This window comes from Phascolarctos cinereus, unplaced genomic scaffold (assembly GCF_003287225.1).
Source record: "Phascolarctos cinereus isolate Bilbo 61053 unplaced genomic scaffold, phaCin_HiC Scaffold_4;HRSCAF=312, whole genome shotgun sequence".
NCBI lineage: Eukaryota > Metazoa > Chordata > Mammalia > Diprotodontia > Phascolarctidae > Phascolarctos > Phascolarctos cinereus.
This window is the reverse complement of record NW_027555847.1, coordinates 51,821,861-51,845,617: the sequence shown is the minus strand read 5'-3', so window position 1 is coordinate 51,845,617 and position 23,757 is coordinate 51,821,861. Positions and strand designations below refer to the sequence as shown.

At 42.1% G+C, this 23,757-nt stretch overlaps 1 protein-coding gene across 1 annotated transcript in view; it reads left to right on the top strand.

Moving 5' to 3' along the window:
- Nucleotides 1-23,757, top strand: part of SRGAP3 (SLIT-ROBO Rho GTPase activating protein 3) — a 283,316-nt gene that overhangs the window by 120,432 nt on the left and 139,127 nt on the right. The window contains 1 exon segment of the mRNA XM_020973788.2: nt 6,091-6,283. Within this exon segment, the coding sequence (XP_020829447.1) occupies nt 6,091-6,283 (193 nt within the window).

Below are 23,757 nucleotides of genomic sequence, written 5' to 3'. Positions count from 1 at the left end.
TTGAGAGAGCTGGGAAGGTAAGTCTGAATATAGGCCACATTTTTCTCCCAGAATCTGGCTTGTCCAAAGTGCAAATGTGGCCTGATTGGTATTACTTTTCAGAGCAGACACATATTTTCCATTCAAATGGATAATAATAATTGCCATTTATATAGCACTTTAAGGCTTGTAAAACACTCTATCTACTTTGCCTCATTGGGATGAGCCTCTCAATAGCCCTTTTGGATTAGTGCTATAGATATTACCTCCATTTCAAATATAGGAAAACTGAGGCTCAGATAGGTTAAAGGACTTGCTAAGAACCATGCAGGTCTGAGGCAGGATTTTTAACCTAGGTATTTCTAACTCTTAAGCACTGTGAGGCCTGGAAATATTAGTTGTTGCAGAGAAGAAGGCATCTGGAGAGGATGGGTGAGGAGGAGAGAGGAGGTTCACATTGGTGTCCTGGGGCAAATGACCTTTGGGTCCGTGCTAATTATAGATTGCTCTGTGGAGAAGTTTGGGGGCAGTGAATTCTTCCTGACTTGGCAGAGAAGTAGGGGAAGACCATATGAAAAAATTCCCCAAATCAATAATAATTAGAAATACAAATTAAAACAATTCTGAGATTCCGTTTTGTATTCATCAGATTGGCAAAGATGGAAAAAGAGGAAAATAGCAATTGTTGGAGGGATTGTGAGAGAATAGCCACACTGATGGACTCTTGATAGAACTGTGAGTTGGTTTTAACCACTGTGGAAAACAATTGGAACTATAACCTCACAGTGACTAAACTGAATCTCCCCCTTTGGCTCAGTGACACTATTATTAGGCATATATCCCACAGAGATTAAGGAAAGAGGGGAATATATGCAAGAATATTTATAGCAGCACATTTTGTGGCAACAAAGGCCTAGAAATGAAATAGGTGCCAATGACTGAATGAATCATTAGTCAGTCAATCAGTAAACATTTATTAAGCCCCAACAATGTGCCAGGCAGTGTTTTAAGTACTGGGGATGCCAAGGAAAGCGAGAGACAGTCCCTGTTCTCAAGGAGCTCACAGTCTAATGGGGAAGACAACATGCAAACAATTACATACAAACTATATACAAAATGAATTGGAGATAATCAGCAGAGGAAAGGTATGTGAATGTCATGGAATAATAGGGAATACAGAACAATATGGTTTCATAACAAATGAAAAGTATGATGGTTTCAGAGAAACATAGGAAGACTTTTATGAACTGATATAGAGGGAAATAAGCAGAACCAGAGGAAAAATATGCATAGTAAAGAGAGTAATATAAATGAAAACAACTTTGAAAGACCGTGATACTCCCATCAAAGTCACAAACAATGGTAATTTTAAGAGATAGAGGGCAAAACACCGTTTCTGCCTCTTGACAGAGATAATGGACTTGGTGCATGATGAAATATTCTCAGATGTGATCAATGTATTGATTTGTTTCTCTGGATTATATATTTATTTATTTTGTCCCCGGAAGGGCTTCTTTTGAGGTGGGTGGTGGTAGAGTATTAGGTAGTGACATATAAAAAAGAGCATCAGTAGAACATTTTTAAATTTACTAAAGAAAACAAAAAAGTATAGAAGTAGTCACAAAGCAGTTTTGTTTTACTGCTTTGTTAAATTAAGAATATGTTATATATGTAAATATATATTCAGTCTAATGAGGTTGTAACAAAATTGCTATATTTGTGCATGCTTTTGTACTTTTTGGTTTTCTTTTGTGTATCTATTATATATGTATCTAGTAGATATGTATCTATTAGATAAAAATATATTATCTATTAGATGCATATATAAATACATTATCTAATATAGATGATATATCTAGTAGATACATATGAATATATTATTCAATAATACATTGTTATCATCTCTATCTATGTATATATACACTATGTATACTATATCACACACACACTTGAAGAAACTGGATGTGACAGTTTGGTTTCTTATCAGCCTCTTTAGTCTTTGTACATTAAGATGTTTGTATTTGTTGATGGTGAAGTTTATGATAAAAAGGAAAAATTAACTAAGACAAGAAAAAAAAGAAAGGAAAAATTTGAAGTTCGCCCATCTTTAGTTGTTTCTCCAGTGATTGTGGGTTGTGAGCACATTTGGCCAGGCCACACTGACTTTTGCTGTGAAGGACTGGGAGTGAGGAAGGAAGGGTGGCACTGTTAGCTGTTGACTTCTGTTGGAAGGTGGAAGAATATTCTGAGGCAGTGGAGAAGTAACAGAGCTAAGACTAGACGTTTGTGTGCCCCAAGCAAAGTCTGAGAATTACACAAGCCTGCTCCCGTTTGAAGCTTGTCCATTGTGTCCTGGTAGGCCTAGGTGGTAGAATGTAATTGGAAGGGACATTGGAGGTCACCTAGTCCAATCCTTTCTTTTAATAGATGGAATAACTGAGGTCCAGCCAAAAGAAATGACTTGCCCTAAGGTTACATGGTTAATAAATAGCGAAGTTAGGTCCTTGCATTCTGAATCCAGCGCTCTTTTATCTGCACTATGGAATATCTGGATTTCAGCAGTACATTTGGCAAAACTACTTTGATATCCTTTTGGACAAGATGGTAACATATGGGTTGGTTGATAGCGCATTTAGGTGGTTTTGAAATTGATCATTTGGACTTCAAATACATTAATTACTGGACCAGTGTTAAGTGGGAGGGAGTTCTGGACTAGTAGGCCTTAGGGCTTTGTCCTTGGTCCTGACATGTTCACTATTTTCCTCCACATCTTGAATGAAGATATAGTGTGCCTATTAGATTTGTCATCCAGAGATGGGCAGGACAGGTGATGTGTTATGTTGGGTGGCATGATCCAGTATGTTCAGAAGTAGCCTGGTGAAGTGGATAGACCCCTGGACTTAGAGTCAGGAAGCCTTGGGTTTGAATCCTGCCTCAGAAGTTTCTCATGTATATGACCCTGGGCAAGTCACCTCACCTACATCTGCCTCAGTTTCTTCATCTTTAAAATGGATATGATAATAGCATCTAGATCCCAGGGTTGTTAGAAGGATCAAATGAGGTAACATTTGTAAAGTGCTTTGCAAACATTAAAATACTGTATTAATATCTAATGAGATAATTAGTCATCATTTACTAAGTGCCTACTATGTGCCAGGTACTGTGCTAGCTGCTGGGGATATGAAGAAAGGCAAAACATAGTCCCTGTTGTCAAGGTGCTCAAAGTCTATCAAAGCTCACTGCAACTTTAAAGTGTGGCCGCATTGCTAGTTATGAGCACGAGGAAGGTGATAGTGATGATTTCGACAGTGACAGCAATGGCTACAACAACATTGGGCCAGAGCTAAAAATGTGAAATTTAGCAGGGATCAGAATAAAATTCATCTTCCATTCAATTTACCTCCCCACCCCTGCCACCCCCCATTTATATGGGAACGGGCTAGTAGAGACTCAGTTTAATAGTAACTCATGTATGAAGACCTGGGATGTTCTTTGTGGATCAATATGTTACCATAATGCAAACCACCAATGGGATGAGGTGGTTATAAAAGCTCCCGTAACCTTAGTAGAAGCTCAATGTTCAGGTTACAAAAGGTGCCAGACAGTCCCACTGCCTTCTGCCCTGGTCAGAAGCATTAATTAAGTACTTACTGTCTTCCGGGCACTGTGCTGTGTACTGTGTGTGTTTGGGTTTGAGGTCTCTGTCGTCCTTCTCTGTCTCAGTCTTTGTCTCTATCTTGTTTAGACCTAGTTGTTTGCATTTTGTCTCCCCCATTAGATTGTGAGCTGCTTGAGGGCAGGACTATCCTTGCCATTCTTTGTTGTCCCAAGCACTTGGCCCAGTGCTTGGCATAGCAAGCACTTCATAAATATTTATTAATTGACTGACTAAATTTATAATCCTAAGTTCCTACAATATCAGCTCTGAGGATTTATAAGCCTTCTAGAGGCTGGCCATTATAGATACCCAGAAATTGAGACTGAGACAATCTCTGTCCAGTTTGGGAGATGATGCCAGAGAGTGTTTAGAAAGCCTTAAGTTCTAATTATTCTCACTTCAGGCTATTTAGCCCCTGGGTTTTGGAGAAGTGCGTAGTCTCCTATCTCACATTCTTTCTGCTATACTATTCTGAATTTCAAGTAAAGGATAACATAATAACCCAAATTATGTTTTGTATGCCAACTTGTATTGTCTCTTTTTCCCTAAGACATTCCTTTCTAAGAGCATAACCACTGAATCTGCCATATTTGTGTATTAATTATTTAGTTATCTTTATAGAGGGAGGTATGTGCTCCATCTCCTCTAGGATTGTGACCCTGCTCCCTGCCAGGAGCACTAAGAGATGGGAATGATTGAGTAGCCATCAGCCGAAAAGGGCTGAGATTGGATGTTTTCAAATCATTCTAGTCTCTCTGTCTCTCATTTCATCTATATGAGGAAGTCCCTAGTGTGGAAACTCCATCTACCAGTACAGGTCAACACGCACTCTGTACTCTATATTCTTAGAGACAGAGAACATGAGAGGTCATATGATTTATACATGGTCACAGAGCTAGTGTGTGTCAGGCAGGGTTTGAATCTTCTTGACTCCCAGGTAACTCTCTCTCCACTCAACCATATTACCTCTCTAGCTTCTCTCAGTTGCCCATTATAGGGTTAGGTGAGTTGATCCGTCGGGTTTCTAGAAGCCTTAACATACTGAGATTCTCCAGCTGTTGGTGACATTCTGCCCACATGTATCCTTAGTGAATGGTATTAACTCTAAAACCTTGGTCAGGTGTGATTTCTTCTCACTAAGAACCATTAGCTGTTCTAGGCCTACCTTGCTTCAGTGATATCTCCATTCCATAGAGGTAGGCACATCGAGATGTCCTCTGCCCAGAGCTGGACCAATGCCCAGGCAGGTATGTAGGTAGGTAGGTAGCTGTTAAGGGTACAACATGCAGGAAGATGCAGAATGAGGGAAATTTTTTCAAGGGACTTTTTATTAAGTATCCATAATTTTAGTGGCAGAAAATTCTGCCTTCTGGCCATGTTAGTATTTATTTTGTGACAAATCCAGTTGCATATGTTACAGTTAAGACTCAAGGCTTTTGTGGACGGTAACATTTAGACAAGGCAATTTAAAATCTTATCTAGTGTTCACAAAGCTTTGTTCTCTCTGTATTTGTTTCATATTTGCTTCCAAGCTCCTGGAGATTAGGAGCCATGGGTGTATTATGGGATTCTTGTGGTCTGTCCCACAGGCAGAGTGCCATCCTTGATTTGACAGCAGTAACAGCAGTAGTAGTAGTGATGGTGGTGGTGGTGATGATAATAGTGGTATTAATTAATAATAATGATAATAATGAAAGCTAGCATTTAGTTGTGTGAGCGTTTTGATACTTACAAGTGGGCAAGACTTTGCCTGGAAATTCAAAGCATCAGTTTATTTCCAAATGGAGTTTTAATTAGGAATTTTTAGGCCCAGGGCAAAACACTGCAAACCCTGCCCAGGGTAAGAACAAAAAATGTTCTCCCTTGGGAATTGGGGTTGGAGCATCACCATGTGGTGTGGACATAGAAACCTAGGACGCTGGCAAAAAGCTGAGGAATGGGAGAAAGAAGTTTTCTTTTTGCTACCCAGTTAATGAGCTTTGTTTGTGCAGTGCTGTGGCAAATCCTGTCAGTGCTCTCTAAATTTGCTACCCTGTGGTTAAACCCTGATTACTGAACTCTCTTTATAGCATTGATTCAACAAATATTTACAGAGGGTCTTATATGGGCTCAGTTTTGTGCAAAGCATTGGGGATAGATGGAAATAATGCACAATGTCTGGTCTTGGGGCAGATGCTTTGAGTATTTTAAGAGGGACTTGGACAAATGCATCCAGAGGGAGCAATCAGAGCGCTAAAGGGTCTGGAAAACGTGGAGTATGAGGAATGGTGGAAGGAAATGGGGGTCTTTAGTCTGGAGGAGAGAAGACTTTTTTGGGGGATATAAATGATAGCTGGCTTAAATATTCGAAGGACTAAAGCCCCTCGAGGGGAATAGCTACATTCAGGTGTAACCAACAGTGCCTGTTGCCGCCAACGCTGGCCTAACGCCCCGCTTTCTTGCTTTGCCTGCAGAAATCCGGACTCAGTTGGCCGAGCAGTTTAAATGCCTGGAGCAGCAGTCCGAGTCGAGGCTGCAGCTGCTGCAGGACCTCCAGGAGTTCTTCCGAAGGAAGGCAGAGATCGAGCTCGAGTATTCCCGCAGCCTGGAGAAGCTGGCCGAGCGTTTCTCCTCCAAGATCCGTGGCTCCCGAGAACACCAGTTCAAGTAAGCGGATCGATGCCTCTGACCTTGCGGTCCACTTGGTTTGCCTTGGAGGCACGAGGGCTCTCTGCCTTTCTGGGTGGCCTCAGGCGGGTAGAATTAAGAGCTTGCTTATGTCTTGTGGATGGCACATGTTGTGGCCTCAGTTTCCTCTTCTTTAAAGTAAATGGGTTGGACTAGACACTACTGCTGATGCTGCTATTGCTAGTAGCTCACATTTAGTACTTAACCTTTTTTTAAAATAAGGTCTTTTTTATCTTTTTTTAAACATCACTATAATTTTCTTCAGTATTCCTCCTGTTCCCAGAAAGCCATATAACATATAGTTATCTCATATAACAAATAGTATTTTTAAAAACAACAAGAAGGAAAAAAAAAATCAGCATAACTCATCAGTACCTTGACAGAATCTGAAAATATAGGCAGTGTGAAACATCTGTGGGCCTTTACCTCTTTAAAGAATGGATTTGGGAGTGTCTTCTCTTATATTGTCTTTCCAGCCATATTTCTTCATAATTTTGCAACATTCACTTCTTATTTTGTGTGTAGTTTTTTTCGCCATTTACATTGTTGTAGTGATTGTGTGTATTGTTTTCCTGGCTCTGTTTACTTCACTCTGCATCAGTTGATAGAGATTTTTCCATGCTTCTCTGGATTCATCACTCACGTCATTTCTTACAGCACAGTAATATTCTACCACATTTACATACCACAGTTTACTTAGCCATTCCTTAATCAATGGATGTTGACTTTGTTTCCAATTCTTTGCTGTTACAAAAAGTGATGTTATGAATATTTTGGTGTATGAGGAAACTTTTTTTTCTTATGGCTTCCCTGGGGCATAAGCCTAGTATTGGAATTTCCGGGTCACATTTAAAGTATTTTCTGCAAAGCAACCCTATGAAATTGAGAAAGACAGCATAATATGGCAGATAGGACACTGAACTTGAAGCCAGGAAGACTTGGGTTTAGTCCAGCCTCAGACATTTACTAGATGGGTGACTTTGGGTAAATTACTCAACCCCTCTATGCCTCAGTTTCCTTATTTGTAAAATGAAAAGATTGGACCAGATGGGTTCTAAGGTCCCTTCAGCTCTAATGTATGATTCTATCATTCTATGAGGTAGATAATCAGAGGTAACTGACTTGCTGAAAGTCACATAGGCAGCTAAGAGGTACAGTGGATAGAGTGCCAGGCCTGGAGTTAGGAAGACCTGAGTTTGAATCTAGCCTTGGACACTTAACTAATTGTGTGAGCTTGAGCAAGTCATTTAAACACTGTGTGCCTCAGTTTCCCCATCTTTAAAATAGGGATAATAATAGCACCTACCTTCTAAGGTTGTTTTGAAGATAAAATAAAATTATACTGGTGAAGTGCTTTGCTAACCTTAAAGCACTTTGGAAATTCTAGCTATTATTTTTGTTACATGTTTTTAGAACCTTATAATTAAGAATTGGTTCTTAAAGAGATCCCAAAAGAGGCTCAATGCTATTACATTTGAATGTAAATTTTTCATCAGTAGGGATTGTTTCATTCTTTACATTGTATTTTCAGTGCTTAACACAGTGCTGGGCACATAGTAGGTGCCTAATAAATGCTTGTTGATTGATTCCACCTGTTTTCAGGAGGGCTCATCTCTTTCCTTTTCCATTTTGGCTGTGAATAAGCCATCTTGCTTCGGTCCCTGGCCTGGGTGCTGAGTTTTTCTGTTGCTTCCTCCTCCTCTTAACTCCAGCACCAAGCCTGGAAGGGTTTGAGAACTGTAGAAGCAAAGCCTTTTGGCTTCTGCCCCCTCCCCACCCCTAGATGTGCAGGCAGGATACTGCTAACCGCATTCTTGCTGCATTTATCCTTGGAGTTCCTCACTGTAATTACTATCCCCTTTCTAATTCATTCTCTCTGCTCTAGTCACCCTGCCTAGAGTTTCCTCTTCTTCCCTCTTCCTCTCTCCATTGACTAGCCCTCAACCACAGGGTCAGGGTGACTTTCCTCCTTCCACCCCAATCCGCCCCACCCCCAAGATTTAAGCCATTGCCTTGTCTGTGTTTCATCCTCTTGGTCTGGTCTCAAACTGCCTTCAGCTGCTCCTACCTTGCACTGGGGCGGGGACTTCCTTCTCCTCTGCTTGCCTATGGTCCTCAGAGTCTTTTAGCCTTAATCCACATCTGGACTTCTAATGATTTCATTTATGCTGAATTTGTCTCTCCAGCTAAATCATCAACTCTGTGAAGGCAGGGACCTCAGCTTATATTCTTCCTGTATATTCCTAGCATTCAAATCAATTAAACAAGTCTTTTAAAAATATTGAGTATGTGACAGATACTGAGATACGTGTTGGGGACAAAAAGGCAAAAGTGAAGCATTTTCCTCATGAGCAGTCTGTGTACTAGATGGGACAGGAGAGTTGTCAGCTAGATGGCATAATGCATGGGGTGCTGGACTTGGACCCTGGGCAAGTCACTTAACTTTGCCTCTGGGCCTCAGTTTCCCTACTTCTAAAGTGGAGATAATAATTGCATTTATCTTTAGGGTTACTGTGAGAATATGAGATAATATATGTAAAGTGTCTTGCAAACCCTAAAGTGCTATATAAATGTTAACTATTATTATTGCTGCAATTAATTAATTAATTAATTAATTTATGTTGAGGCTGCTGGGGTTAAGTGACTTGCCCAGAGTCGCATAGCTAGTGAATGTTATGTGTCTATGGCTGGATTTGAACTCGGGTCCTCCTGACTCCAGGGCCTGTGCTCTATCCACTGTGCCACCTAGCTGCCACATGCTTTTATTATTATTAATGAGTTAATACTTAATAAAAGAAAAAAATTGTTAAGCACCTACTATAAGCTAGCTTCCAGGCTAAGTGCTTTTCGAATATTACCTCACTGTATCCTCACAACAACCCTGGCAGGCAGGTAGGTATTATTACCCTCATTTTACAGATGAAGAAATTGAGGCAGACAGAGGTTAAGTGAATTGCCCAGGGTCACACAGCTGGTGAGCTAATGCCATGTTTGAACTTAGGTCTTCCTAACTCCAGGCCCAGTGCCACCTAGTTGCCACTAAAGATAAGTAAGGACTCTTTAAGGTAGTACCTAGCTTCCCTTGAAGACTTCAGATCACTAGGTCCAGATAAACAATGTTCTTACCTACTGAAAAAACTTGCAGATATCATTATTCATCTCTGTAAGTGATATTTGAAAGATCATAGTGAATGGGAGTGCCTACAAGATTGGAGAAGGACAAATGTCCTCATGTTCAAAAAAGGGAAGAGAACAGAGCATGCAAAGCAATGAGTCAATAAGCTTAATTTCAATTCCTCAGAAAACTCTAGAACAGATCATTAAATGATGAATGTCTAGAAAGGAAAGTGGTGGTTACAAAGAGCCAATCTGGCTTCATCAAGAACAGATCATGCCAGACTAGCTTCATTTCCATTTCTGGCATGGTTAATAGGCTGCTTGATTGGAGAAGGAGAGTGCTGTGGTTATAGTTTATCTACATTTTAGCAAAGCTTTGGATAAAATATCTCATCCTGTTCTTGTGGAGAAGATGGAGAGTAGGTAATACATACAATTCAATGGATTGAAAATGGGTTGGATGCCTGGAGTCAAAGAGTAGTTATTCATTGTCAACATAGCAAGAGCTGAGTATCCTGGAGATTTGTGCCGTTCCTGTGCTGTTTAATAGTTTTATCAATGACTTGGATAAAGGCATTGATGGCATAATCATCACCTCTGCAGAGCACACAAAGCTGGGAGGGAATAGCTAACACATTGGAAGAGTCAGGCTCTGAAGAGGTCTTGAGTAACTAGAGTATTGAGTTAGATCTCATAAGATGAACTTCAGTAGGGATAAATGTAAAAGACTTATACCTGGGTCCAAAAAATCAACTTCACAGGGAACTGGAGATGCAAAGACTCAGAAGCCACATGATAGTTGTCTTCAGACATTTGAAAGGGCTGTCAGGTGGAAGATGGAGTTCACTTTTTCTGTTTGTCCCCAGAAGACATTGACAGGTTCAGTGGATGGAAGCTGCAAAGAGGTAGATTCAGCCTTCATGTCAGGAAAACCTTCATAATTAGTCCAAAAGGTGAATGGGCTGCCCACCACAGAGTGTGGTTTTTTTAACCACCTTGGATATTTTCAAGTGGTATTCTTTTTATATATTGGTTGGATTAGATCAGGGGTTTTTAAACCTCTTTTGTAAATCATATTAGGCCTATTCTCAGAATAGTGCTTTCTTTTCTGTAAAATTCATCATTGAAGGAAATTAGTGAAAATAAAGATGATATATTTTTTTCTCCATCCAAGTTCATGGACTCCCCTGAAATTAATCTAGATCTAGAGATCCTTTGGCTGGGTGGAGGTTGTCTGTGGACCCCAGGTTAAGAACTTTTGCACTAGACGGATTCTCTCAGCTTCTGTGAGTCTGAGATGCTGTAGCTCCAGAGGGTGAGGTATCTAATTAACACTTGGTTGCTGAAGGATTTTTTGTGGAATTGTGTGGTTAGGAGGGAGAAGACTGACCTAGATTTAAGCATTGAGCCCTTCTCTATCTTTGTCTGAGTCAGGGATCCCAAGTGTGGAATTTCTCAGTGAAGATTCAAAGAACTTCATATCTTTGTAAACTTGATGGTTTTAGTTTCTATAGAATATATTCTGTATAATTATTATTATTACTATTATTATTTTGAATGGAGATAAAAGGAACTCCCAGTGAGGAGCTTCCTCTGAGGATACAGATGAACAGAGCCTTTATAATTCATAGTCTTAGAGAGTGGCCTGGGGACCAAGAGAGATTTAATGACTTGCCCAGAGTCACAGAACTAGTAAGAATAAAAGTTAGGACTTGAACCTAAGTCTTCCTGATTGAAAGGCCAGCATTTGATGCACTATAATATGTAGCCTCTCATGATGGTATTACATGCTATGTTATAATAATATTATCTGCTATTTTTTCCTATAATTTCCTGGTAAAGTTTCATACCCCACCCCCCAACACTGACTGTTGAATTAAAGGAAGTTCCCCCTCTCATATGTGAGATAGAAATTTTGTGGGAATCCTGGAACTGGGTTAGCAATATTTGGTGAGTGAATGAGAATTGAAGAAGCTGCTTTGGAAACAGCAGAAGGTATACCTGAGCTCCCATGGAAATTCCTTTGCAATTCTCTGCCCTACCCCCTCCCAAGGCTTTAGCTCCTTATTATCTCTGGACAGAGCTATAACTAGGATGGAGTGACTAGGGCTTTGCTTCAGAGCACTGAAATTTATAGGTATCAATAGCATTGAAATTTCCTTTAGCAGCACAGAAACCGTTACATTGAGCATAATTACTAGTATAATTGAAATATGAGCGTACCAAGTGGTACCTTCCCCTGCCCTCCTCACCCCGAGCCTCAGGTGAGCTTTAGCGTAACTCCATTCTGCTTTCCTTTTTCATGTTTCCTTCTGATACCCATGAACATCTGCTGTACTGTGCCCTTTGGTCTCTTCTTCCCAGGCAGTGCCGTTCCAGATCTTTTCCTATCCTCCTCAGTTGAATTTATCTTTTGCTGTTTGCCATGGACAGGGAAATTTTCTCGTTACACTTCTGACTATAGCCAAGGAAGCTTTGGTTCATTTAAAACACATTTGAGTTCATTTTAAACATTGAACCAGAGAAGTAGCTTTGAAATCTTTCTCACCTCCATGCATGCATTCTCCCCCTCCCTTCTAGTTTAGTTTTCCTTTGGAGCTGTTGGTCTCCTGGGTCATTCTTATCCTAGAAGGGATTATCTCTAGAGCCAGCATGCCCCAGGCCTTCTTCATAGCCAGGGGCCTGGGTGAAAATGGGGAGGAGGGGTGGGGAAAGGGGCTTGGCTGTTTTCCCACTTAGTTATAATGAAAACTTTATTCCTCACCCTGCAATTTAGGCAACTTTTTGAATGGGGAGGGAGAAGATGAAGAGGAGGAAGAAGTAGGGAAAAGATAGGGAAGTTGCAGAGTGGGAGGGGGATAAGAGGGAGGACGGGAGGGAGTCCCCATTCCATCCTGCAGCCATTAATGAGCTCAGCCAGCTCCTTGTGGGTTCATTAGTTTTGGTCGCCAGATGGAACGGGAGCAGCATCTGGCAGATGGGCAAAATGGGCTCTGTGATATCCTGTGAATGTCTAATTAGAAGTCCGTTCCAGGCATGTACAGCTAGAGAAGGCCCAGTGCATGATGCTAATTCAGAGTCAGGCCCCAGAGGGTGAGGGCTGCTCAGTCAAGAGTCCAGCGTGGGCCTTTGCATGCCAACTGTCTTTTTAATCTTGAGGGTGGAGAATGCATGGAGAGATGTCTGATTTGCTGGTGACCAGCCCACAGGTGACCACTCCCTCCACCAAACTCATAGCCTTTCTCTTCTGTATTATTCCCTTGATGCTTATTGTATATGCACGGTTTTGAGACCTTCCTCACATTGGTTGGGTTAGGTTAGCTGCTCATGTGACGTGTCTTGCTTCTGACTGCTCTGTAAGGCCCTTGAAGACAGAGGTCATTTGTCATGTTTCTCTGTGTTCTCCATTTGGCAGCTCCTGAAAAATGACTTTGAATTTTAGAGTGAGACGGGACTTTCAAAATCATGCTGTCCAACTCCCCTCATGATGAGATGAGGAAACTGATCCCCTCAGAAGAGAAGCTGCTCGCCCAGGGTCACATAGCTAATTTGTAGTAGAGCTGAGACCAAAACCCAGATCTGATTTCTAGGTATTGGGCCTTTCCATTTCATTACACTGCTTCCCTATAAAAATAATAACCTACATTTATTGCACCCTGGGTTCTCACGATGACCTTATGAGGCAGGTAGGACAAGGGTTACTCTTCTCATTTTAGAGATGAGCAGACTGAAAAAAGTAAGGGAAGGAAGTAGGAAGGAGAGATGGAATGAAGGAAGGAAGGAAGGAGAGAAATGAAGGAAGGATGGGATGAAGGAAGGAGGGGAAGAAGGAGGAAGAATAGAGTGAAGGAAGAAAGAGAAATGAAGGAAGGATGGAAAGAAGGAAGGAGGGGGAAAAGAAAGGAAGGAAAGTAGGAAGGAGGGATGGAATGAAGGAAGGAGGGAAGGAAGGAAGGATGGAAGAAGGAAGAAAGGATAGAATGAAGGATAGACAGAGTGATGAAAGGATTGAGGGAAGGAAGGAAAGGAGGGAGGGAAGAAATGTGATTTAATATTCTACTAAGCTTAACTGAAGAATTTGGACTGTGAGTTTTTGATTCTCAAGGAATATGTCAGACAAATCAGACTGATGCCCAGGATGGCAGAATAGTAGCTGAGAAGCCAAGGATGGCAGGCCATAGTAGCCCCCGCCTTGGAGCTAGAGAATGAAGGAAGAAAAGTGTAAATATCTCTATAGACCATACAGTAATGTTTCATTATCCTATTGGGTTAACATCATCATATATGTGAATGTGTTGTCAACTGAAATAATAATAATAATAATAATAATAATGAACTAGTATTTATATAGTGTTTAGGGTTTCAAAAGCTCTGTACATAAGCTATCTCATTTGCAAGGCCCAGATTATTCTTATGATGAGTTTAACTTGGAAAGAAAGAATCTCAAATAAATCAAGTTGTGATCAATAGAAGGCTAGCTGCAGAATCAGGAAGATCTGGGTTCAAGTCTCCCCTCTGACACATACCAGCTGGGTGACCCCAGGCAAATCGCTTAATGTTTCAGTGCCCTAGGCATCTTTTCAAGATTATCAATTACACAGGTGGAGGAAGTTTCCGCACCAGGAGTCCCTTCCACCAGTGAAATCCCATGTCAGCACCAAAACCCTGCCTCTTCACCTCAGGGTTTTACAGGGTAGCATTCTTTTCAAACCACTTTCGCCTTTGTCATCTGTCTTGATCCTCACAGCATCTTGGTGAGGATGCCTCCTAGGATCTGTTCTCTTTGTAGTACCTGTTTATTTGCACATTCTCTCCCCCATTAGAATATAAGCTTCCTGAGGGCAGGGGTGATCTATGGGATGATCTATAGGATCCCATCTCCAAATCCAGCATACTATTCACTCTGTTGTGTTGCCTCTCCCAACTAGGGACCCTTGGCATGACCTACTCTTCTGAGCTCAAAATGATAAACTTCATTTCCCCCGCTGCACTCCACCCTCCTCAGAATCACCAAGATCAAAGTTGGAAGAAACCTCAGAGTCCCAGCTAGTCCCACAAGAGCTTATTGCCTTAGTGAGAGGCCATCCAACCATTGCTTGAAGACATGGGGAGGAAGGGAAGCCCGTGCTTAACAGGCTGAGGCAGCCCATTCCCCTTTGGAATAGCTCCAGTGTGGGGAAGTTTTCCCTTCCCTCAAGTCTCAGTTTGCGTCTTTGCCGCCTGTGCTTAACCAAGCAGAAAAAGTCTGACCCCTCTTCCATGGGACAAATCCTTCAGATATTTGAAGGCAGTTTTCATGTCTCCATTGAGTTTTCACTTCTCCACGTTAAACATCTTCAGTTCCTACAGCTGATCCTAATCCATGAACTCCTGGTCTGTCATCATGCTGGAGTCCCTCATCTGGATCCTTTCCAGGTTATGAATATCTTTCCTAAAATAGAGAAGCCAGAACTGAACATGATCTCCAACTGAGGTCTTTGGCCCTGACGACCAGGGCTAAGTATAGTGGGACTCTCATCTCCCTGTTCCTGGGTGCTCTGTTTCTCTTAGTGTGCAGCCCAAGTTTTGTAATTCAGTCTTCCTTGTATGTGGGATGGGTCAGACATGGATAGGATGGCACACCCCCTGCATCACAAACTGGCCCATTCCCATGGTTCGAGGCCATAGGGTAGAGTGGCCTTAGGCTCAGGGCTTCTCCCTCCTTATCATACCTCCGCAGTTCGCTCCTGGTTCATGCCCAGTCATTCTCTGACTGCCGCCTACAATTTGTGAGCCATTTAGGCACTGGGCCACTTACTCATGTGCCACAGAGCTTTTAAACAGCAAGAACATTGCTTTTATTGCTTTGGGGGAGGAGGAACAAGTCAGGGACTGCCCAGTGAATTGATTTTGTAGGCTGATAAATGTTTATAGTCTTCCTTAAGGCTGTTCTAGGTCTCCCACATACTGGAATAATATCCATTGACATTTCAAAGCAAAGCTTAACTGAGCTTGCATTTACTTACCTTAAGCAGACATTGGTTTAACCTAGGAATCAGATTCCCTTCAATGAAAGTCGCCCTGAACCAGAGAAGTATAAAAAGTATCCCTTTGGGCAGAGGCATGCTATTATATGTTTAACAACTGTCTCTCCAGGGGTGGGGGGTGATATACATACACACAGAGGGTATGCACTTTTAAGTCTAATCTTCATTACTAACATGCATAACTTTCTTAAGTCTAAAGATAGTTAACAAAACAGCAAATCAAACTCTAAATCGAAGTGTTTGCTGATTTCTGAGATGTAATGCTCAGGCTGAAAATTTAACAATGGAGAGCTCGCCATGGAATGATGTTCCATTATTCTCCTAGCTGAGTCTCACCCTGGATGTCAGTGTGGTAGCCCGAAATGCCCAGATTATTCCTCTGAGTAGGTTCATTGGGATAAGTAGTAAGGTCTCCGTCACTGGCAATAAGTTCAGACAACGAGCATTTGACACTTACTGTGTGCCAGGTACTGTGCAAAGAGCTGGGTGTATAAAGTAAGGCAAGAAACAGCCCCTGGCCACAAGGAGCTCCCAGTCTAATGGGGAGATGGCATGCGAACAACTGCGTACAAACACTAGAAATGCAGGATAAATTGGAGATACTCAGTGGAGGGAAGGCACCAGCAGTAGGAGGATCAGGAAGAGCTTCTGGGATTTTAGCTAGGGCTCGGAGGAGGCAAGAAAGCCAGGAAACAGAGAGGGAGAGAATTCTGGACAAGGAGAACAGTCTATGCAGATGCACAGTTGAGAGTTAGAGTGTCAACCTGTAGGACGCTGCTCCTGTATTGTGAGTATCATGGGGGTGGGGATCAGGTAAAGTATAAGAAGGATGGAAAGGTAGGAAGGGACCAGGTTGGGAACGGCTTTATAAGCCAAACAAAGCTTTTCATATTTTATCCTGGAGGTAGTAGGGGGTCACTGGAGTTTATTGAGTGTGTGTATGAGTGTATTGGATGGGGGGCAGGGAGGGGAGGAGTGGGAAGGATGGTGATAGGGTCAGATCTGAGCTTTAGGAAAATCTCTGAGGGCTGAGCAGAGGCTGAACAGAGGTGGTTTGGCTGCCTGTCACAAATGCTGTCAGAGGGAGTTCCTGCCTTACGTAGGAGGGTGTCCTCTAGGGTTCCTTCCTTAGCTTTTGGTGCTAAGGAAGTTTCCATAGCTGTTTCCATAGCTGCAGCAGCAACTTCTAGGGGGGAAGTTTGTGATGACATCGATTTCTCCTGCTGTCCCCTTCTCCACACGTGACCGTTGCTACCTTTTCCCTTTTTGCTTCCTGCATTAACTAGTAATTATACTAACAAGTTGTTAGTATGACACTGCATTCTTGGGAAGAATTCTAAGGCTAAACAACGTGTTATCAAGATGGCCCTATGCCTAGAATGCACTCCCTCCTCATCTCTGCCTCTTAGAATACCCATTTTCCTTCAGAACTCTGGTTCCAGCACCACCTTCTACATGAATCCTTTCCTGATCTTCCAGCTATTAATACCCCCTTCACCAATTATCTGGTATTTATCTTGTATGTGTATGCATAGTATTTCTCCTTGTGAGGTGTAAGTGTCTTGAGAGAAGGGAGTGTTTCGTTATCTTTATACACTCAACTCCAGCACAGTGCCTGACCCATAGAGGGACTTGATAAAGGCTTGTTAATGTGCTGATGGGGTTAAGGACTTGGGGCCCATCCTTTCCCTCTTTGCTTTCTCCTCCCAGTAAATCTATAAGCCCCTTTGGCAGCCCTAGAGAGGTGGGCAGGGCAAACTCTGATAGCTGCGAAAAGTTGGGATCAGTTACGTGTGTCTATACAGGTAAGCCAGGGTAGCCTTGAAGGGGAAGAGAAGTGACAGAAGAATAGCCTTCAGTGGTGGTGGTGAGGGCTGGATGGGCTAATAGTGTGGACAGGCAGCTCAGGTCATTTTTTGCACCTTTGGGAAGAGACATCTCTTTCTGTGCCATGGGGCTGCCTATTGGAGTCATTGCTTTCCCATCAGCAAAGGAAGGGCAGAGGTAAGGGTGAGGGAGGCCAGATGGAGAAACATAGGGCTCAGGATAGTAGGTCTAGTTCCCTGTGGTCAAAGGATAACTCCAGGGTATGGGATAGACTACCTGGCCCTTCCAGATGCAAAGAGGGAGGTCACAATGGTGTGTGGAGATGAGAGTCCCCTATTTTGAAATTTCTATGGGAAAGAAGGCTGCCCCAACATGCTGAGAGAAAGGAGAGATCTCTCACTGTAGGAAGATGGAGAGTGAATGAGAATAAGGAGAAAAGGGGAGAGAAGAAGAGAGCAGAGAGAGGCATGGTTTCTATGGGGCTGGAGAACAAAGGAGGACAAGAGGAGAGAGTAGGATGTGAAAGGGAAAGGCTAATGCAGTAAGCTTTTATCAGCATGTACATTAGCTCCCTTATAGATAACAGGGCTGACTTCCTCCCATGCTGACCTTCTACTCTTCCTCATGTATCCTGGAAGCCTCTTTTTGTTGTCAGTGATTGTGTGTTTGGGAATTCCAGTTTCATTTTATCAGCATAATTACAGAGGTAAATCTTCTTTCCCTCCTTTCTGACCCTTCTAAGCCCTCTGATCCCTCTAGACTTCCATCATAAAATGCATTTCCAAGTCAAATAGAAATGGTAGATTATCTGGTTTTGAATCAATCAATTAGTAAGCATTTATTAAACTCCAACAATATGCCAGGCACTATGCTAGGTTCTGGGAATAGAGACAAAAGTGAGACAGTGTCTGCCTTTATGGAGTTTACAATTTAATTGAGGGATGTAGTAGACATATAGTACATACAATAGAGTGATGCACAGGCAGCAACAAGGATTGTGAATGGAGCGTAGGGCAGTGAATTGCCACATCCTTTCTAGTAGCAAGAGGTGAAGATGTGGGGAGAGAGGGTGGCCAGAGATAGAATGGATGGCATGATGTCTATCCTAGATGTCTTGGACAACCCCTGGATGGGAATGGTCCATACCAAGGGTGGGGAGCCTGGGGCCTCGAGGCCACGTGTGACCCCCTAGGTCTATACTATCATCTCTGTTGCATGGGAAATGTGGTATAATGAGCTCTGGGGTTAGAATGACAAAAACCTGGGTTAAATTCTGATTTGCAATCTGGTTGACCTTGGGTAAGCTACCTATCCTCTGTGTAACCTCAATTTTTCAACTGTAAATGTGATATTAGAGAAAATATGATGGACTTGGAGTTGGGGTATGGGTTCAGATTCCACCTCAGATACCTATTAGATTTGTGACTATGGGCAAATCACTTCATCCCACTTTGCCCATATGTAAGATGAGGGTAATAATATTTGTAGTACTTATCTCAGAGGGTCATTGTGAAGAAAATGTTCTGTAAATCTTCAAGTATTAGATTTAAGTCACCTCATACCAACCAGTATTAGCTCCATTGATGCCATAAACATTACACAGCCTTGGGTTCACATTTATGAAGGATATCTGCAGGTAAGTGGACCTCACATGACTTGTGTCTACATTCCCATATGAAACAGGAAAGCTCACTCCTGTCCAGCTATTCAGGTATAAACTTGGTAATAGAAACCTAGGTAAAGAACACTATAGACTCAGTTAAAACATTTCATTAGAGTAGAAAAGGAAATGTAAGGGGCAGGTAGGTGGTGCAGTGGATAGAGCACCAGTCCTGGAGTCAGGAGGACCTGAGTTCAGATCTGGCCTCAGAAACATGATGCTTGCTAGCTTTGTGACCCTGGGCAAGTCACTTAACCCTGATTGCCTCACCAAAAAAAAAAGACATTAGAAATATTATTGTCCCTTATTCCCCAAATGACTGCAAACTCATCCATAATTTTTACCAGAGGAGCCTGACAAAATAGCAGTCCCAAGGCTCATGACTCTGAATTGGGGAAAAGTAATTTTTTTTCCTCTGGAAAGAATGAGATCAGGTGTGCTTCTGAGTGAAAATTATTCCACTGGGGACGATCTGGGCAAACAATCCTGTTATGGGTTTGGAAGAGGTCTAACAAAATCTCTGACACGTCCAGATGTAAGTTGGCTACTTTTACCCACGTAGTAGGGGCTCTCCACTCTGCTTGGATGGCTCCTGCCACCTCCGGCCAGCTTGCCTGTTCCTTGCTCTTGCAATGTGGGCCTCAGAAACATCCTGGGAATACTTGGGCTCGTGGATGATATCATCACAGACCCACTCATTCCCATCCCACTTCCAGTTGAGAAAACTCCACCAATGAGAATCTTCTGTTGCAGTTATGCTGTATGGCAGGAATTTGATCTCATGGGAAATAAAGCCCTGGAGAACCTTGCCCACTGAGTGACTGTTCCTCAGATTTAGGCATCAGGGAAGTGGTGTTTGGATGGACGTGTCCATTTTACATAAATATGAGCTATTATTCATGTTTGCACCCTCTGCCTCGCAGTGATTGAGAGTAACAGATGAGATGATGGATGTGGAAGTACTTTGTAGCCATAAAGAGCTCTTAGAATTAATAATAATTGAGAACCAGCTACTAATGCATCTAAATGTACTTCTGCTCTCACTAAAGAAGCAGAGAAAAAGAAGGCGTCTGGGTAGAAAGACTTTGGGAAGAAATGAATTTGCAAAGGTTGGGGGGCAAGAATTTTCTTTTTAAAAAATTGAACTTTTTATTTGGAACCTAAACACAAAATGGAATGGGCATGCATATATATATATATAAAATAGAACAGAAAGAGAATTTTATATGAAACATGATTCTGTTATATACAACTGGCTCTTATTTTAAGCATATAATAAAATCAACCTGTAGTTTTCAAAGTTCTCCTGCTTGACTGGCTTTCTTTCAGGCTTTCTTTCTGTTCTTTTCTCTCAATTAAAAAAAAAAGATTCCTCAATGACTCTTTTCTTCTTTTTGCTACCCTAGCACCATCCTCCTTTGACCTCCTTTTAGAAAAGAAAAGCAAATCCTTTGTAACAAATATATATAGTCAAGCAAAAAAAAAAATTCCCACATAGACTATGTTAGAGGTTGTTTGTCTTATCAACTACATCTTGAGTCCGTTACCTCTCTAGCAAGCTTTATCATTGCTTCTCTGGAATAATGTTTGCTCATTGCATTGACTAGGATTCTCAAGTGAATGAATGAGTCAGTAAACATTTATTAAGTGTCTGTGTGCCAGATACCGTGTTAAGTGCTGGGGATACACAGAAACTGGAACTTTCAAAGAAAGAAAGAGGCACGTGAGGAAGGGAATTGGAAGCATGCTAATGTGGGAAAGGAATGCAGAGGGCTTTCTCATTTGCTGATGGCTAGAGAGAAAACCAAAGGAGTGAAGAGAGGAAATCCCTAGGTAGTATTGAAGATGGGAGAAGTAAAGAAGGGGAAATGAGAGGTCTTGGCCTAAATTTCTTCTTGAGGTTTAGCTCAGCCTGAAGACTGAGAAAGCAAATGATGCCAGGGAATGGAAAAAGTGGACTTCAAACAAGATACAACAAGATGGTGGGTGTTGAGGGAAATAATGATATTAAAGAACACACGTGCTGAGAAGAATGGGGAATGCTAGATAACCAGTACAGAGAAGGACAGAGAAGAGATCTGTATTTTTTAGAAAGCGTTTGGCTTGTAGGCAGCAGAAGTCAGGGAAGACGTGAACCTGTGATGTAGGCATGAGGTTGATAGCTGTCGTGAGGTCACTAGAAAGTCACCGTGTATATTTTCCTTTTTTTTTTTAATGTTGAATTGGGCAAGGTACTTGGAAATAGTCAGGGATAGAAGACTTCTACAGAGCTGGAGGTGGAGATTGTCATGATGCCCAGCAGGGTCATCCCTGTGATGGGTGATGATGCCCAGAATGAATTATACTCTGTGTATATGTGAGAATTGAAGATGAGCTCAAACTGGAGGGAATGAGAAAAGTGATTCTAATTTTATTTTCTTGTAGGGGATTAGGCTATTGCAGAGAGGCAGTGTAGCCTAATGGGTACAGCAGTGTTAGCAATGGAGTCAAGAAGACTTGGATTTATGTCCTGCCTTTGATAGGCCTAAGGGCAGTTAGGTGGCACAGTGGATAGAGTGTCAGGCCAGGAGTCAGGAAGGCCCGAATTCAAATCTGGCCTCAGACACTTAGCAGCAGTGTGACCCTGGGCAAGTCACTTAATCCTGTTTGCCTCAGTTTCCTCATGTGTAAAATAAGACTGGAGAAGGAAATGGAAAACCACTCCAGTATCTCTGCCAATAAAACCCCAAAGGGGATCACAAATATAATTGAAATGACACAATAGTCCTAGCTCTTCTCAGTGACCTAGGCAAGCTCCTAAGACAGTCAAGATCTCTTAAGAGACAAGGTGTCTATCTGCATTGGTATAGCGAGCTTCCATGGCAAGAATTCCAATTAGTAGTGGAATCAAAGCTCCCAGCTGTCTTTCTGACTGCAAAATGTCTCTCCTCCCAGTTACCCAACAAATGCCTGGTTCCTTTGGAATTTAACAGCCTCAGAGAGTTGCTTCTGTGCACTAAGATGAGGGGCTTGGCTACATCCCACATCTAGGATGTGTCTTCAGGGATGTCTTCTTGGCTTCAAAACCCAAACTCCACTTACTACTCCAGGGTGCCTCTCAATGACAATCAGATGAGAGAATGAAAATGAAAGCCTGCTGTAAACCTTAATTCACTATGTAAATATAAACTACAGTTAATGATAATAGCTTGTATTTATGTAATGCTTTATGGCTTCCGATGGGCTTTCACACACATTATCTCATTTGTTCAATACAAACCCTGGGAGGTAATCATAATTGACATTGAGATGGGGCTCTGAAGTTTACAAAGTGCTTCATGTATCTGATCTTATTTGGTTTTCACTACAACCCTGCAGGGTAGGTACTGACATCCCCATTTTACAGGTGGGGTGCTCAGACAGGTGGGGTGGTCTGCCCACGGTTATAGAGTTAGTAGATGTCAGAGGTAGGATAGCTTACATTTTGGAGGTTGCAAATATTGTCTCATTTGAGCCTCATAACAACCCTGGTGGGTGGGTACTGTTAATATCCCCATTTTACAGATGAAGAAGCTCAGTTTCGGAGAAGCTAACTGATTTGCCCAAAATCACATAGCTTATAAGTGCCTGAAGTGGGATTCAAACCCGTTTCTTTCAGATTTCATTGTCCAATACTCTATCTATCTGCCGTATTGCCTCTCAGGTAGGCTGTGAAAGAAGTGGTGTTTTTATTTTACAGATAAAGTAATTGCCCTGGAACCAGGCCTCCAACCCAGGTCTCCCAGCTCTCATTCCAGTGCCTTTTCTATTACACCACTATACACTGCTAACTATAATGATAACAATAACAGCAGTGGCAGTTTTAGTTTGCAAAGTGCTTTACACGTATTTGAGCCTCCAAAGAGCCCTGTGATGTAGGCGCCTGTACCTTCCCTCTTAGATTACCTCATGTTTGCTCTGTATACATCTTATGTGTATGTGCGCGTGCGTGCGCGCGCGCACACACACACACACACACACACACACACACACACACACACACACACATTTTGGTATATTGTTCCCCTCCATTAGAATGTAAGCTCCTCGAGGGCCGGGACTATTTTTGCTCTTCCTTTGGACCTCCAGCAAAGCTTTTAATACCAAATGCTCATTGACGGATGGATAGCACCCTCACCTACCTCACCTCTCCCTAATCCTACTTCTACTAGTCTTAATCCTACCTTCTATGGACCTTCTACTCCTGCCAGACTGGCTTATTCATTATCCCTCATGCAGATGAACCTCATTCCCACTTCCCTGCCTTTGCCCTTGCTGTTTCATTCCCAGGCATTCCTTCCTTATTCCCTGATGCTTGTCTGATCATTCAGATAACAAGTATTGACTGAGCCCTTTCTGTATAATAATCTTGGTGTGGGAAACGCACAGCCCTATCCTTTGGGACCCAGGTCGTGCTCTTCTTCCTCCAGGAAGCCTCTCCACCGACTCCAAAGGGCACATTCTCACCTCCCGCAGATTACACATGTAATTCAGAATTTATTTTGTTGTATTTTTAACTGCACTTCCATATCTTTTGTCTAGAGCATTGGGCCTGGAAGCAGGAAGACTCAAGTTCAAATATGGCCTCAGATGCTTACTAGCTGTGTGTCTCTGGGCAAATCACTTAACCTCTGTCTGCTTCAGTTTCCTTGCCTATAAAATGGGGATAATAATAGCACTTACCTCCCAGGATAAAATGAAATGATATTTGTAAAGTCTGTTGCAAATTTTAAAGCACTATATAAATGCTAGCTGTTATTATTAGACTTATATTAAACGATAACCTCCTTTTGGGTAGAGACAGT